The following is a 17040-nucleotide window of genomic DNA, read 5'->3' as shown; positions in this document are numbered from 1 at the left end:
GGTATACTCTAAATCACGTCGCTAAAAAAAACATAAAAACCACCCAGTGCTTCCCTGAACGTTTAAACAAAAAGCAAAGATACAGCCCATTTAATTTTTCCTAACACAATTTGTCTGAAACAGACACAATGATCCATGCTTCATCAATTACGGATCTTATCGGCGTAATCTTAAGCCTGATAACGCATCACAATAAAAAATCAGCTTTCAGAAGTGTGATTTTATTTCGCCGCTTATCAACAGATTTGGACTTCAGTGCTACTGTAAAATGGTTAGGTGACACAGCTAGAGTGAAATGGTTCCTATTGCTTAGACTGATCTTCAACCATTCGCACCTACAGTAATACTGGTGCGTAGTTGGTGCGCAAGGATGGGCAAGCTACCATACTATTTTGCACATCAAAATCAATACATCGCGGCTTTAGCAGGTAATTCAGTGGTGAAAATCGATTCTCTTCTTAACAAAGAAGGGTCACAGTTTTTAATTATTCGTGTTGGCACAAGATTAAAATGTGTAACTAAGGATTTCACACGCAAAAGAATTTGATCGTTCGGCAACATGTGCTAGGTTAACAAATTAAAAATCAATTGTCTGAGGATGTGATAAGATTCATTCGTGTGTGTGATTGCGTAAACGAAATGTTTTTGTTTTGAATCATAAACCAACACGTGTTTGACAGTGACGAGATAACTAACCGATCAATGAGTAGTATCAATGAGTATGATAATTATCAGAAACGCTGATAAATTGATCGATGAGCTACAGCACATATCTTCGGACAGATTGAGGCGATTGGACGATTGATCTTCCTTTTTTCTCTATTTCGTAATAATACATACCGTTTACAGCTTCCTATGGCGTACTAACGATCGGAATGGTGTTTGGCTGGTCCGCACCAGCAGGACCCCAGATACTCGAAAATGGCGAAGGAAACCTCAACCTGACTGACGATCAGTTTTCGTGGACGATTGCCTTTATGCCTATCGGTGGTGCGATTGCGGCCATACCATGCGGGATGATGCTGAAATCGGAAGGACGCAAAAACACCATCCTTTTCTTCGTTTTACCACTACTGCTGGGTGTGTATTGATGGTCGTAGTAGGGCGAGTGAATCATTCTTGGTCAATGTTGAGTGCTTATTGTATGCATTGCAGGATGGGTGCTGTTGACATGGGCCCAAGCCATAGTGATGATGTATCTGGCCCGCTTGCTGCAGGGATTCGCTGCAGGAGCTTACTCGATGTCGGTGCCGATCTACATTGGAGAAATAGCAGACCAACGTATTCGGGGCACTGTGGGCAGTTTCTTCCAGCTCATGCTGAACCTGGGCATGTTGATGTCCTTCAGCATTTCCGCTGGCGTGAATGTGTTCCAGTTGAATATTATTTCCGGATTCATCGTCCTGCTGTTCGGTCCCATATTCATGCTGATGCCAGAAACTCCTTCCTGCTTGGTTGGTGTAATACTGCAATCGAAGGAAATGAAAAAAAGTGAAACTAATAACTCGCATTCTCTACATTCCTCCCCGTAGCTTAAACGGGGCCACAAAACTAAAGCAGTCGAGACGCTCAAATGGTTACGAGGTCCAAAATGTGATGCTTTTTACGAGATAGAGCAGCTCCAGCTGGAACAGGACGCACTGCTGAGTCAACCCAAGAAATCGATGAAGAAATCATTATTCACCCCGGAAACGTTGAGTGCGCTGCTCGCCATGATCGGGCTGGTAACGTTCCTGCAAATGTCTGGCATCAACGCGGTGCTGTTTTATGCTACAGATATTTTCATGGTAAATTACATACATTACATCCGACTCTCGGATTCGCTTAATAAAACGCCGTGTTCCTTCTTCAACAGAACGCTTCGGATTCGCTTAACCACGAGGTCGCTACCATTATCGTGGGTGCAATGCAGTTCTTCGGTACATTGCTGGCAGCATTCACCGTCGATCGAGTCGGACGCCGCTGGCTGTTAATGATTTCGGCCATCATAATGTGCGTATCGCATGTTGTCCTGGGCGTGTACTTTCACCTATTGCAAAACAGTCCAGCACAGGTGGAAAATCTCGAATGGCTACCCGTGTTTGCGCTGTCCCTGTTTGTGACGATGTTTTCGATCGGCTTTGGGCCCGTACCGTGGATCATGATCGGTGAAGTGTTTGCGATCGACGTGAAAGATCTCGCCAGCTCGCTGGCAACGTTCACCAGCTACGCACTGTCCTTTATGATGACGAAAACGTTTAATCCGCTTCGGAATGGGCTAGGCGAGGCTGGCACATTTTGGCTGTTTGGTGGATTCTGTATGCTTGGTGCCATTTTCGTGTTTCTATTCGTGCCGGAAACAAAGGGTAAAACATTCGATCAGATACAAAAACGGTTAGCAAGCAGCAAAGTGTATTTCAGGGCGGAAAAGTAAGTGTTGCTACATGTATCAAAGTTTGTTTAGTTGAATTGCTTTTAGTAGAATAGTGGACAACAAATTAACAATTTCGAACAATTCCGTATAGAAGGTGCCAAAGGGGAGCATTTATTGCAATTCGGTTAAAATCATTTACTCGATTTCATTATTACACATGTATGTAGTCACCTGATATTAAAAAGAATAAAGACAATAAATTTCGTGACCTGCATTGGGTCTCGGACAGAACATACACCGCCTAATTCAAACAACAAACAAACGCAGTGTTTCTCTGCGTAACGTGTACCTACTTAGCGCGGTGGCAACGCTCATCCGATGCGATTTTATCGGACGCTTCTGTCAAACACTTATTCGGCTCATATTGCGAAAATTCGAATGATTTGAATTGTTAAACCATTATAAAAAAATTATTTGATATTGTTCCTACATAAACTGCATGATAACATTGACAGATAAAATCGGATGCGACGATCCGACGGAATCAAAATTGTTTGATTCCGTCGTACGACGAAATCGCACGTCCGACGTTATCTGTCAAATCCTATACAAATCTCGTCCGATAAAATCGCATCGGATGAGCGCTGCCACGGGCCTTAACGCGGCTTCACACTCATGACTCAGCCAATGCAACATTCCTTTTGACACCATCAGAATTTATTATTCTTCAAAAACCGCAACATGGTGACTACCAGGTAAATTAACAATGAACCTCACGGCTCGATTTTTTTTTATCTTTTTAGCGTGATAAGCCATGGCTAGGGCCGGTCTGGTGGTACAGTCGTCAACTCGTACGACGTAACAACATGCCCGTCATGGGTTCAAGTCCCGAATAGACCGTGCCCCCATACGTAGAAGTGACTATCCTACTATGGTAACAATAAGTCACTGAAAACCAAGCTCTCTTCACTACCCAAGCGCCACAGATTAAGCTTAAACGACTGGAAAATTGAATATCCATAGGAAAAAAATGAAAGCTTCACAGCTTCATTGGTTTGATCAATAGATGGCGTATTACAACTCATCATTATATTGCTATCCTTTTCTTGCAATGTGTTTCGACAAGTTTCATCTTATAATGACCTATATAGCCTTCTAACTTTCTGAGCAAAAATCTATATGAATGGTCGTGTGGTCAGATACGTGGGTATCAACACCGACGACCATTACTCAAATCTCACTTGCTTTAGTACTGGAGGTTTCCGTTGGAGTTTAGTATTTAAACAATCGTATCGCCGTTCTAGTTCTAGCGATGCATAACTTCAATGCGAAACCATACAACAGTACAGAGGAAATGAGAAAGCTCTCCTCCAAGCGAGGAAGCTCCACAGGTTGGGTATCCCACAAACAGATGGCGCCACCAGCTTTTTTGCTATTTTTAGAATGCATGAGTCGTTTGCCGTCTGCTAAACGAAGTCTTTCTATATTCCGTTTAGGTAGAGAATTTGAGGCGTTTAGAAGCCGTTTAGTGGTCGTTTAGTGGATTTGTGGCACTTGGGTAGTGGGTACTTGGCAGGCCTTTGACCGTCAGCGGTTGTTGTGCCAAAGAAGAAGAAGAAGAAGCCATGGCTAAAGTTCACTTGGTTTCTTCCGCAACAAATCTAGAGTGTAAAATAGGTGTGCCGTAGGCTAATGAAAACTACATTCTGCTGATCCAAAGCAATATATTTGTTATTCAGTGGTAACAATAAAGCAGTGCTTCTTGCGCAATAGAATGTTTCGCAGTCACAATAAAAAAAAAACTGTTGCTCAACTGCTGTTTTATGAATGGGGATTTGAATCTGCGCAGCACGGACTCTACTGTGCAAATGCCACCACGGCTCGGCCCTTGCCAGTTACCCGTAGTCACGTTTTATCCGTGCCGATAGGCAAACCGAACGGATAAACGAACTTTTACTGCATTTCATTTTCCAACTTGCAACTCATCTGACGGTTTTCGTGTGTGTGTTCTGTGCGTCTTGCGGGTAATTTTCTTTCGAGATTTCGTGCGTGATTTCCACCCTACATGCCTTTTTGCCAGGACGGATTGCAGCCCGTTGGCAGTGAACGTTTTGCGTTCTGGCGTAGAAGCAAACTGGCAGCGAAAAATTACCAATAAAACCCCACTAGCGGGACAGTGATACGTACGGACAAAGCTGCTGTGTTGAGCTTGAAAAATTTGCGCATCGCCGAGGTGTGGGAGGTGGTGTGCTTTTGTGTAGTTACGAAGGGCCACCGTTTTCTCCTCTCTCTCTCTCTCTCTTGGATGAAGAGTAAAACGGGAAGAGCTATTTTTCACTTGTATCCGATGATGACCCGCGTAAATGTATGTGGAGATGGTGAAGCAGTGTTGAAACTGGCTGCACTAGGTGGCCATACGGGATGCAAAGAAAATGGTGGCGATGGTTCCGTACGGATGGGAATCGAAAATTAAACCTCTCTTGTGCGGCGGCCGGATATGTTACGGAATGAATGCTCTGTTAAGCAGCAGCAGCAGGAAACGAACCAGCAGTGTGTGTAGGCAATGGGCGGAGGCGCCCAACGATGAAGTGATGTGGCACTTGGTCACCATAGTGTGTGTGTGTGTGTGCGTGCTGAAAAGAAGTGTGTGTGGGGCGGGGGTCTTCCCAGTTGTGTGTACGGGAGGAAGAAAGTGACTCAACGAGCCATTTTGCTTGCGCCACTACACACAGAGAGCGGTTGCTCTGTCGGTGCGAAGGGAATGGGGAAACAGGGTGGCGGCGTAATACCTGCCAGCCTACGTTACCTGCTACGAAACTGACACCAACACTAGCATACCGGCCCTAGTACAGACTGCTGCTGCTAATAGGAACAATATTCGCTTACGCGCGCGAGAAGGGCAACCGGACGACGACGAACGAACGAAACTAATCTGATTGATGGGTGTCGAAATAATGGAGAGAAGCTCCTTTTACACACCACACCATGTGCCACCAATTGGGGTTTCGCCCCTCTCTGGCTGGGTTCTGGTGGCCGCGGAGTGTGCGTGCGTCTGACCCGCTTTCGTGCGCCCGTGCAAGAAACATCGAAGCAACTCTCTGCACTCGAGCATAATTTCAATAGTCAAAGATAATTTAATTTACCTTTCGGGAAGTGAGTTGTTTTCTTCGCTTCTTTCAAACACCATTTCGCTCCCGCACACACAAGCGTACGTGTGTGTATGGGCGAGTGCGGTGTGTGGTGGCTTTTCACTGATGGATAATAATTGGTAGTGGTATTGGTGCATCCGTTTTATGCTCTCTCCTTTGTCGTCCGCGCATTCTCTCTCTCGCTTTGTCGCAGCTCACATCTTCGCTTCGTCATACACCCTGATATTTTTTCCTCACTCCTTTAGAATGTGCGTAATTGTTAGTCTTTTATGTATCTTTCTTGTTTCACAAAGTGCTACCATATCAGTGTAAAAAGTGGTAATAATTAGAACACATTATTTGGACGCATGACACCGAACGATATCTATGTGTGTGAAACAGTTCCCCTCTAGTCGTGGAACGGCCATATTGGAATTCAATTATTCAACGCACCTACACCATGAAGCTGCAGCGGCTTTGCTCCGTTAATGCTATGCGTGTGTCTCTTGCGACAAGTGCCACAATCTAGCCTTTTAAAACACCAATAACAAATAGGTTAAATGTTGAACTTCAGTAATGTTTTGAACAGTTGCTGCGAGACATGCAATTGTAGGATGAACTATGCTCACGATGCACTGCAGTTCACGGCCTATTATTTTTAGCCGTATGTTTAATAATGCTACAAAAACTAGTTGTTATGCTACGAATCGTGTAAAGTAGGCTTCATGTTTCCTGGCTGTAGGTTGGTTGCTACACCACTACTTTCACTCGGGCTGTCTCGAAGTTGTGTGCGTACGATGATTGCGTTCCGTTTGCTTGGCAGACTCAGTCGAGATTGTGCCGTCATAGGAGAAGCTTTCTCGAGCCTTTAATGTGACTGCCGATCCCAGAGCTCGTAGCCTGTAGACTCATTCAAGGGTCGTTGCGGTCTCTTTGACTGCGGAGGAAACGGTACGCTACCAACAAACAATAAGCGGCAGTGAACCAAGTAATCGTCCAACAGCATTTTCCCCATGCCTGTGCGGAATGGGATATCACCGGATATAAACGTTACTGATGATGGCCGTGCTGATCATCAAAATTGGGAATTGGGTTCAACATAAGCGATACACATGCACATAAATCGTGGCGCAAGTGATACTAAACGTTTTGTGTTTCCATTCTCCAGTAGGGTCTCACGGAAAACCGTTCGATAAGGAACAAGGCAAAAACACGCCGTACGACAATACCCCATCATCGTTCGGTACCGTTCGTGTCGTGTAGGATTACAGCAAACCGCCGCAGTGTACAAGTGTGTGGCAAGCGAACGAGTTCGAGTGGTGACGACGATAATCAGATATAACTGAATTAACTATCAAAAGCAAGTGTTCCTCCCCCCCTTTGCTGAGACCGTGGAAGTGACCAACCAAGAAGACAAGCACTAGCATAAGCGCAGCCGGAAAATGTCGCAACAACTTCCGATACGTTTTCAGGAGCATTTACAGGTGAGTTTCAATCCATATTTGCTGTGAGTGAGTTGAGTGCAAGTAGGGAAGAAAACGAAAGGAAAATGTAAAAGAATGACAGGACCCACCGATGACGTCGATGACCTAGAACTGTGGTCTGCACATCCCACTTTAAATAATGTGTTTAAGTGCTCTCTTGTGGGATGCAATAGCAGCGCATCCTGCTGCTGGAGATAATGAAGGAGAAAGGTGCTGGTCATGTGTTCTGAAAGGCCCGTGACGCCCCCTTTCACTGGTTTCACGGTGATGATAGTGTCACCCCACTATGGAATGACTCTGTTATGAATCATCCCTTTTTGGCTAGCGTTTTACGACAGAGATGCTTTTGGGAGCATTTTTGTGTGTGTCAGAAAATGTGTTACTTCTTCTCTCCCAACTGTCACGTGTATTTTGTGCATGCGGGGTAAGAAATCGATTCAGCGCTACGTTCATTGTGTCTGTCTGAGAAGTATGGGTAGGATAGGACCGTGATATAGGAGCCGGAGGTGTAAGGAAAAAGGACAGCAGCAGCACTAAGCGCGCGTGTCCCACAAGCGAATTAAACCACACCACCACCACGGGAAGGAAACGAGCGATTTGACATTACGCAATGGCCGTGGCTGGCATGGCATCCACTGCTGGGTGTTTCGATTTTCCCGAGCGATATAGCTGGACCCATTTTTCCATACCATAACGCCTGTAGGAGACTGAACCGTACCAGCTGGAAATGGACTTCCTCTGCCAGCGCTAAAGATAGAAACACTCACACGGATATACCTTCCGTAGTTTGAGGGGGAAATTTAATTTCCCTTCGGTCGTCGGTCAGGTGCAGTTTTATTGACCGAGCTCGCTTTATAGCACATTTATGAGATAGCTGCGGTCGGGGAGTCGTTATGTGTCGGTGGAGGCTGTGCATTTTAATTCTGCCAAGTCTTTGCACGGCCTGCTTAGTCAGAGGCTGTACAATGAAATGCAACGCTTTGCGATAGGAACAGGGAGGATGAAACGAACAAACAGCTCAACCAACTCCACGTCTGCAAAAATCCACCCGAGAATGTATTTCTTATCGTAATTTTCTTCTCTCTTTTCTGGTACGCTTTCTTTCCCTTGTGAATTGCCGTCGGTACACAAATGTGCCCCTCCCCCGTCGGTACCACATGCGCCGTGCGCCGCTGTTTGTCCATCCGCCCGCTGGTCTGTTATCATCTCCATCCCGAACTCGCCGAACCGATGGGCCGCCATACCATACATCCGCCTACCCCAAAAAAAAAAAAAAAACGGACGGTATCCATGGGGCCGGGTGCTGATTGCAGCTCACCAACATCAACATCAATGCGAGCTCGATCTCGTTCACCAATCTGACGATGGAGTCGGACAAGTTCATCTGCGTCCGGGAGAAGGTCGGTGAGACGGCGCAGGTCGTGATCATCGACATGAACGACGCACAGAACCCGATCCGAAGACCGATCAGTGCCGATTCGGCGATCATGAACCCGGCGAGCAAGGTGATCGCACTGAAGGCGCAGAAAACGCTGCAAATCTTCAACATCGAGATGAAATCGAAGATGAAGGCGCACACGATGACGGAGGAGGTGGTGTTCTGGAAGTGGATCACGCTCAACACCCTGTCGCTGGTGACGGAGACGTCCGTGTACCACTGGTCGATGGAGGGCGACTCGACGCCGATCAAGATGTTCGAGCGCCATTCGTCGCTGAACGGCTGTCAGATCATCAACTATCGCACCGATCCGAAGCAGGCCTGGTTGCTGCTAGTCGGTAAGTAGCGTAGATATGTACCCGCAAACGTTCGGTTCGCGTGGGGTCCTATCTAGCAACCTTCAACGCTCTAACTTGGCTTCAATCTTTCTTAACCCGGGGCACAGGTATTTCGGCACAGCAGAACCGTGTGATTGGCGCCATGCAGCTGTACTCGGTCGAGCGCAAGGTTTCGCAAGCGATCGAGGGCCATGCGGCCTCGTTCGCTACCTTCAAGATGGAGGAAAACAAGGAACTGTCGACGCTGTTCTGCTTTGCCGTCCGGTCGCAAACGGCAGCGAAGCTGCACATCATCGAGGTCGGCACGCCGCCGGCCGGCAACGTCGCCTTTACGAAAAAGGCGGTGGATGTGTTCTTCCCGCCGGAGGCGCAGAGCGACTTCCCGGTTGCGATGCAGGTTTCGCCGCGGTACGACGTGATCTATCTGATCACCAAGTACGGGTACATCCACATGTATGACATCGAGACGGCGACCTGCATCTACATGAACCGTATCTCGGGCGACACGATCTTTGTGACTGCGCCGCACGAATCGAGCGGTGGCATCATAGGCGTTAACCGCAAGGGGCAGGTGCTGTCGGTGACGGTGGATGAGGAGCAGATCATCCCGTACATCAACACGGTGCTGCAGAACCCGGACCTGGCGCTGCGCATGGCGGTGCGCAACAATCTGTCCGGCGCGGAGGATCTGTTCGTGCGCAAGTTTAACCAGCTGTTCCAGAACGGCCAGTTTGCGGAGGCGGCCAAGGTGGCGGCGATCGCGCCGAAGGGCATCCTGCGCACGCCGCAAACGATCCAAAAGTTCCAGCAGGTGCCGGCCCAGCCGGGCACGAACTCGCCGCCGCTGCTGCAGTACTTCGGCATTCTGCTCGATCAGGGCAAGCTGAACAAGTACGAATCGCTCGAACTGTGCCGCCCGGTGCTGGCGCAGGGCCGCAAGCAGCTGTGCGAGAAGTGGCTGAAGGAGGAGAAGCTCGAGTGCAGCGAAGAGCTCGGCGATCTGGTGAAACCGTCCGATCCGACCCTTGCCCTCTCGATCTACCTGCGCTCGAACGTGCCGAACAAGGTGATCCAGTGCTTCGCCGAAACGGGCCAGTTCCAGAAGATTGTGCTGTACGCGAAGAAGGTCAACTACAGCCCGGACTACGTGTTTCTGCTGCGCTCGGTGATGCGCACCAACCCGGAGCAGGGGTCCGGCTTTGCGAGCATGCTGGTGGCGGACGAGGAGCCGCTCGCCGACATCAACCAGATCGTGGACATCTTCATGGAGCAGAACATGGTGCAGCAGTGCACGGCGTTCCTGCTCGACGCGCTCAAGAACAACCGCCCGGCGGAGGGGGCCCTGCAGACGCGCCTGCTCGAGATGAACCTGATGTCGGCGCCGCAGGTGGCGGACGCGATCCTTGGCAACGCCATGTTCACGCACTACGACCGTGCGCACATCGCGCAGCTGTGCGAGAAGGCCGGCCTGCTGCAGCGCGCCCTCGAGCACTACACCGACCTGTACGACATTAAGCGGGCGGTCGTGCACACCCAGCTGCTGAACGGCGACTGGCTGGTGGGATTCTTCGGCACGCTCTCGGTGGAGGATTCGCTCGAGTGTCTGAAGGCGATGCTGACGGCCAACATTCGCCAGAATCTGCAGATCTGCGTGCAGATCGCGACCAAGTACCACGAGCAGCTGACGACGAAGGCGCTGATCGACCTGTTCGAGAGCTTCAAGAGCTACGAGGGGCTGTTCTACTTCCTCGGCTCGATCGTCAACTTCAGCCAGGATCCGGAGGTGCACTTCAAGTACATCCAGGCCGCCTGCAAGACCAACCAGATCAAGGAGGTGGAGCGCATCTGCCGCGAGTCGAACTGCTACAATGCGGAGCGCGTCAAAAACTTCCTGAAGGAGGCGAAGCTGACGGATCAGCTGCCGCTCATCATTGTGTGCGATCGGTTCGATTTCGTGCACGACCTGGTGCTGTACCTGTACCGCAACAGTCTGCAGAAGTACATCGAGATCTACGTGCAGAAGGTGAACCCGTCCCGTTTGCCAGTGGTCGTGGGCGGCCTGCTCGACGTCGACTGCTCCGAGGACATCATCAAGAATCTGATCCTGGTCGTGAAGGGCCAGTTCTCTACCGACGAGCTGGTGGAGGAGGTCGAGAAGCGCAACCGGCTGAAGCTGCTGCTGCCGTGGCTGGAGTCGCGCGTCCATGAAGGTTGCGTGGAGCCGGCTACCCACAACGCACTGGCCAAGATCTACATCGACTCGAACAACAATCCGGAGCGTTTCCTGAAGGAAAACCAGTTCTACGACAGCCGCGTGGTGGGACGCTACTGCGAGAAGCGCGATCCGCATCTCGCGTGCGTTGCGTACGAGCGGGGCCAGTGCGATCGCGAGCTGATCGCGGTTTGTAACGAGAATTCGCTGTTCAAGTCAGAGGCCCGCTACCTGGTGCGCCGCCGCGACGCCGAGCTGTGGGCGGAAGTATTGTCCGAGGCGAACCCTTACAAGCGGCAGCTGATCGACCAGGTAGTGCAGACGGCCCTGTCCGAAACGCAGGACCCGGATGACATCTCCGTCACGGTGAAGGCGTTCATGACGGCCGATTTGCCGAACGAGCTGATCGAGCTGCTGGAGAAGATCGTGCTCGACTCGTCCGTCTTCTCCGACCATCGCAACCTGCAGAATCTGCTCATTCTGACGGCGATCAAGGCGGACCGTAGCCGCGTGATGGACTACATCAACCGCCTGGACAACTACGACGCGCCCGACATCGCCAACATTGCGATCAACAACGAGCTGTACGAAGAGGCGTTCGCGATCTTCAAGAAGTTCGACGTGAACACGTCCGCCATCCAGGTGCTGATCGAGCAGGTGAACAATCTGGAGCGTGCGAACGAGTTTGCCGAGCGCTGCAACGAGCCGGCCGTCTGGTCGCAGCTGGCCCGCGCCCAGCTCCAGCAGGGCCTAGTAAAGGAGGCGATCGATAGCTACATCAAGGCGGACGACCCGAGTGCCTACATCGACGTGGTCGAGACGGCGAGCAAGAACGACTCGTGGGAGGACCTGGTGCGCTATCTGCAGATGGCGCGCAAGAAGGCGCGCGAGAGCTACATCGAGAGCGAGCTGATTTACGCGTACGCCCGCACGGGCCGGCTGGCCGATCTGGAGGAGTTTGTGTCCGGACCGAACCATGCCGACATTCAGAAGATCGGCGACCGCTGCTTCAACGACCGCATGTACGAGGCGGCCAAGCTGCTGTACAACAACGTGAGCAACTTTGCCCGGCTCGCGATCACGCTGGTGCATCTGCGCGAGTTCCAGGGCGCGGTGGACGGTGCCCGCAAGGCCAACTCTACGCGCACCTGGAAGGAAGTGTGCTTCGCCTGCGTGGACGCGGAAGAGTTCCGGCTGGCGCAGATGTGCGGTCTGCACATCGTGGTGCACGCGGACGAGCTGGAGGATCTGATCAACTACTACCAGGACCGGGGCTACTTCGAGGAGCTGATCGGGCTGCTGGAAGCGGCCCTCGGGCTGGAGCGCGCGCACATGGGCATGTTTACCGAGCTGGCGATTCTGTACTCCAAGTACAAGCCGGCCAAGATGCGCGAGCATCTGGAGCTGTTCTGGTCGCGCGTGAACATTCCGAAGGTGCTGCGGGCCGCCGAGCAGGCGCACCTCTGGTCCGAGCTCGTGTTCCTGTACGACAAGTACGAGGAGTACGACAACGCGGTCCTCGCCATGATGGCACATCCGTCCGAGGCGTGGCGCGAAGGGCACTTCAAGGACATCATCACCAAGGTGGCCAACATCGAGCTGTACTACAAGGCGATCCAGTTCTACCTGGACTACAAGCCGCTGCTGCTGAACGATATGCTGCTCGTGCTGGCCCCCCGCATGGACCATACGCGCGCCGTCAGCTTCTTCACCAAACAGGGACACCTGCAGCTCGTCAAGACGTACCTGCGGTCGGTGCAGAGCCTGAACAACAAGGCAATCAACGAGGCGCTGAACGGGCTGCTGATCGACGAGGAGGACTATCAGGGCCTGCGGACGTCGATCGACGCGTTCGACAACTTTGACAACATTGCGCTGGCGCAGAAGCTCGAAAAGCACGAGCTCACCGAATTCCGTCGCATTGCTGCCTACCTGTACAAAGGTATGCTTATGGTTACGAGGAGTTTTTCACCCTCTAGACATGATAGCTGACCTGTGCATGTGTGCGCTCCTTTACAATTGCAGGAAACAACCGCTGGAAGCAGAGTGTGGAGCTGTGCAAAAAGGACCGACTGTTCAAGGACGCGATGGAGTACGCGGCCGAGTCGCACCAGGGCGAGCTGGCGGAGGAACTGCTCGGATGGTTCTTGGAGCGGGGCGCATATGATTGCTTCGCGGCATGTCTATTCCAGGTAGGTTGGCGGGCCCGGCCAGTTGGTGGCTAGTTCATTCCTGAAGCTCTCCAAAACGAGTATATAACATTCTTTTGTTGTTCTCTCTTTCTTACAGTGCTACGATTTGTTGCGGCCCGATGTAATACTAGAGCTCGCATGGCGCCACAACATCATGGACTTTGCTATGCCTTACATCATCCAGGTAATGATTTGGGACGAATTGGAACCTCTTTCACACCACCCTGGTGCCACCGCTCAGTGCGTCCGTTATTGATGCAATCACTCTTTCCTCCCCCTTTAGGTGACGAGAGAATACACCTCCAAGGTAGACAAGCTGGAAGCGTCCGATGCCGAGCGACAGAAGGAGGGCGAAAGCACCGAACACAAATCCATCATCATGCCCGAACCGCAACTCATGCTGACTGCTGGCCCCGGTATCGGCATGCCCCAGTATGCGCCGCAGTACGCCGGCGCGTACGTGCCCCCGCAACCAAATATGCCCCCATACCAGTACGGTGGTATGTAAAATTGCACGTTAGCGCCTAACAACAAGCACTAGTACATTCTACCGTGGACGGACGATCCAAAACACACATACACACTGTGCGAGTAGTAGCAGTAGAAGTAGTGGTAGTAGTAGTAGCGTAGGAAACAAGCATGTGTATAGAGAGAAATTCAGCTCCACCCCCCCTCCTCTCCCTAGCTCACAGCTCAAACGCAATTTTGTGCAATGCTCCCTGTCTTCAACAATCATTCCCATATTGACGATTGCGATTTGCGTCGTGCGTGTGTGACGCTTAGATTTGTTTTTTAAGCTCCTGCGGAAGCACACAATATTGTGTATTTTTATGTTGTGCGCGCGGCTCTGTACGCCAAACGCGTAAGAGCATGCCCTTGTGCCGAACAGTTTCTCTGTGACTGTGAAATGTTTTCAGCTGCAATGCATGTAGCTGAATGTGTTTAACGATTGTTATGTGAAATCCTTATCCGACTGTCTACCTTCCAGTTTTGTTTATTTTTTGTCGCCGTCTGCGCAAACAAATTAGTGTAAGAAAGACAATGTACACACAAACACACACACACAATCTTGTCCATAACCCTTCATGCAGGATTGTACAGAGCGCTAGTGGTGCATCAGTGAAGCGTGCTAGTAGTTGACAGCATCATTACCGCAGAGGATGAGAAGCAATTTAGACAAACATATATAGACATTTCGCTCGCTCCCGTCATCCTGTGGATAGCATTTAGTACACGTGATTTATCCGTGAACATGCTTCCCTTGATTTTATGTCTAACCCACAACATGTGTGTGTGTGTGTGTGTCGCCACTGCTGCTAATGCCATTGCTACTGGTTCTATGGTTCTACCGCTGTCCTGTTGCATTGCGCTCACGTAACCCACTTTCTGTCCGGCGTATCGCGACCACAACAACACTCATTGTCTCATCCTTGAATCGCCGTTCCACACATACACACAAATACCCACACTACTACCACCCGCCGTGCAACCGTCCGTGTTGTGCCGGTGTCACGCGTTTAGGTACGCCGGCGCTGCGATACGAATCATCAGCATTTAGTTAAATTACTACACGTGCGCCCAATAGAAGGGTGAGTTTCTGGGGGTTTCTTCCCGTTTTTGCTTTGCTTTTGCTATACCCACACCCACCCACCAGTGTGGTTTAGTAGTAGTAGTGGAAGAAAGGCGACAGTGTGGCAGTGGTGCAAAAGCGCGGCTAGTTGTTAGAGTATATTATATATCTATTATAAAACATATATTAAACATTTGCGTAGTAACGATTATTCTGTAGTGTTTATGGGGCAACGCAAAAGTGCACCACCTTCCAATTTACTTGTGTACGAAATAAAGCGATAAAATGGTTTCGTTTTCAAATGTATTTACACTTGCTGCTCTGATTGATTTGTGTTTGGATCTCTCGCTCATCAAGAAACATTTCTCTAAACCCCTCCAGCAAAACGCATCGTAACACACACACACACGCACGTCCGTGAAACGCGTCGAATATTGCATTTTTGTCCTTAATTTGGCTGTCCTTCTTATCGATTCAACCCTTTACTTATTATAATTTGCTGCTATTTGGTTGCGCTGAGTAGTCAAATGTTTGGCAATGGTGTTGTCATCGTAAATAATAATGATAATAATGTGTCCTGTTTGTTCTGTTTCGTTTCTTAGGTTTTAATTAAAGCAGCACTAAAAGTTAAAGAAAAACAAACTCTCTGACCCCCCTTCCCACGAAGACGAGAAACAAAAACCAACCCGAAATGTTAACTATCATACATACCGAAAAAAAGGACCAACAAATAGTGTTGAACTCCTGTTTGGCGTAATATGCTAAACATCTAAATGCAAACACACAAACACATTTATGCATCTGCAGACCTCAGACCTTCTCACAGCTGCGCGGGATAATGTTGTCCCCCCTTCGCACCGGTCAGATGCAACGTTCCTCTTTTACCTTTCAGTTGGATGGCAAGGACGTGCTGCGTTGCATGCGGGACGGGGCGCATATGATGGCGCATATGCCTTCCAGGTTGGTGGAACACGGGTGCTGGGTTGATGAGTCATGAATGTAATAATTTTAAAGCATTGCCCTACAGACAAACCACTAGAAAAAAAAACAAAACAAAACGACACGTAAGACAAGCGACTAAGCAAAATATAAGTGAAAAAAGCGAGGAAGAAAGAATATTCGTTAGCAAATATTATATGCATCTAGTATTGCAGTATATTGTGAGTAGAAATTCAACTAAAATCGTTATCATTTATCTTATTGTTCACTAAGAAAATGAAAAAAAGAAAATGCTAGATGCAAAAGAGATGAATATATAACTATACTTATATATTATATATATACATGCATAAAGAAAAGTTCTATACAGCGCGCGCGTAAAGAAAGCAGATAGAATGATGCTGTGTGCGTATGTGTATATAGGGAGCAGCATGCTGAGATGTGATGCTTTTCCTGTTATTATCGTTGTGTACAATTTATCCTAAACCGTAGGCATATAGACACAATGCAAACCATACCCCAGTATAGGATGCCGCCAAACCTTTAACTATGTTGTGTACACAGCAAGAAATCAGCGTACGAACGATAGGAGGAATAACGCATCTGCAGCAATGTCACCCCCCCCCCCCCCCCCAATCTCTATCAGAAATGCAATCAATGCTTAGTACTCATCCGAAAAGCAAGATAAAAAAAGACACACACACACAAGCGCAGGTTTACATAGGAAGAAGAGATAGGCATGGAATATACATAAGTAGTGAGAAATCAAATGAACGCATTCCTAGTACTACAGCAAGCACATCCCACTGGTAAGATTGCTTCACTCACGGTCCCACGTGGTTGCTGGTGGATAGCAGCAAATGCAAATGTCCTTGTTTGAATACAATATTGCAGTATTTTTCTTCGTTTATTTTGCTTCCTGCACACAGCAATGCATCAGGATTTGTTGAAGATGAGCCACACGACGGATTTCTTTGCTATTTGTGGAAGTTTTGATACTTGGTGCGTTGCTATTGCTTTTTTATTTACTTCGTTTTGAATGGTTTCCTTCGCTATTTGCACTCCAAATGATGCAAATCATCATTCCTTGTCGGTACGATACGATGCGGTACAAGCAACCGTAATGAATCGAACCTTTTCTCGCTAAAGCACACACACACAATACAGTATTGTTAGGTGGAAGAAAGGTTGTTGTGCGCGATATAGTTTTTATTTGCAATTTTCTGCACTCTTCACCACTGCTGGATTTGGGTTTCGAACTGGATTGCTGCTTGACTTTTACATTAAATGCACAAACGGAAGCCGAAAATCGTTACAGTGTGCGGTAGTATCGTTATTTTGTCCTGTTTTTTTTATTCGTCACAATATTTTATCCCACCATCATTA

General features: G+C 49.1%; 2 protein-coding genes and 1 long non-coding RNA gene across 8 annotated transcripts; 2 read left to right on the top strand and 1 right to left on the bottom strand.

Annotated features, from left to right (window-relative positions):
* Positions 1–255: 255 nt before the first annotated feature.
* Positions 256–2644, top strand: LOC121587722 (facilitated trehalose transporter Tret1-like). Of its 2 annotated transcripts, none has more exons than XM_041904792.1 (5): positions 256–428; positions 850–1080; positions 1156–1460; positions 1533–1787; positions 1856–2644. In XM_041904792.1, exons 1-5 carry the CDS (start codon positions 371–373, stop codon positions 2411–2413), a joined length of 1407 nt encoding a protein of 468 aa, XP_041760726.1. In that variant the 5' UTR covers positions 256–370; the 3' UTR covers positions 2414–2644. The 2 variants fall into 2 exon arrangements, with proteins under 2 accessions (XP_041760726.1, XP_041760727.1); XM_041904793.1 differs by having other exon boundaries at positions 257–428; positions 1156–1454.
* Positions 1401–6160, bottom strand: LOC121587753. Its single transcript, XR_006004102.1, has 3 exons — positions 5935–6160; positions 5497–5797; positions 1401–1466 (listed from the first exon to the last, which is right to left on the bottom strand). It is a non-coding gene; the product is annotated as an uncharacterized LOC121587753 (long non-coding RNA).
* Positions 4287–15753, top strand: LOC121587702 (clathrin heavy chain). 5 transcript variants are annotated; one of them, XM_041904745.1, is made up of 8 exons: positions 4287–4377; positions 6653–6965; positions 8279–8741; positions 8849–12895; positions 12979–13145; positions 13243–13329; positions 13429–13645; positions 15318–15753. In XM_041904745.1, exons 2-8 carry the CDS (start codon positions 6924–6926, stop codon positions 15326–15328), a joined length of 5034 nt encoding a protein of 1677 aa, XP_041760679.1. In that variant the 5' UTR covers positions 4287–4377; positions 6653–6923; the 3' UTR covers positions 15329–15753. The 5 variants fall into 5 exon arrangements, with proteins under 5 accessions (XP_041760679.1, XP_041760678.1, XP_041760682.1 ...); XM_041904744.1 differs by having other exon boundaries at positions 6650–6965; XM_041904747.1 differs by having other exon boundaries at positions 4303–4364; positions 6650–6965.
* The last annotated feature ends 1287 nt before the right edge of the window (positions 15754–17040 follow it).

Source organism: Anopheles merus, chromosome 2R (assembly GCF_017562075.2).
Source record: "Anopheles merus strain MAF chromosome 2R, AmerM5.1, whole genome shotgun sequence".
NCBI lineage: Eukaryota > Metazoa > Arthropoda > Insecta > Diptera > Culicidae > Anopheles > Anopheles merus.
This window is presented reverse-complemented; position numbering and strand designations above follow the sequence as displayed.

What these genes read in the sequence shown, in the direction of transcription:
- LOC121587722 (XM_041904792.1), top strand. Translation starts at nt 371, where the DNA reads ATGGGCAAGCTACCATACTATTTTGCACATCAAAATCAATACATCGCG. An exon ending in ATACATCGCGGCTTTAGCAG is followed by an intron (nt 429 to 849) that starts GTAATTCAGTGG and finishes TACCGTTTACAG; the next exon opens with CTTCCTATGGCGTACTAACG. An exon ending in CTCCTTCCTGCTTGGTTGGT is followed by an intron (nt 1,461 to 1,532) that starts GTAATACTGCAA and finishes TCCTCCCCGTAG; the next exon opens with CTTAAACGGGGCCACAAAAC.
- LOC121587702 (XM_041904745.1), top strand. Translation starts at nt 6,924, where the DNA reads ATGTCGCAACAACTTCCGATACGTTTTCAGGAGCATTTACAG. An exon ending in GTTTTCAGGAGCATTTACAG is followed by an intron (nt 6,966 to 8,278) that starts GTGAGTTTCAAT and finishes TGCTGATTGCAG; the next exon opens with CTCACCAACATCAACATCAA. An exon ending in TCGCGGCATGTCTATTCCAG is followed by an intron (nt 13,146 to 13,242) that starts GTAGGTTGGCGG and finishes TCTTTCTTACAG; the next exon opens with TGCTACGATTTGTTGCGGCC.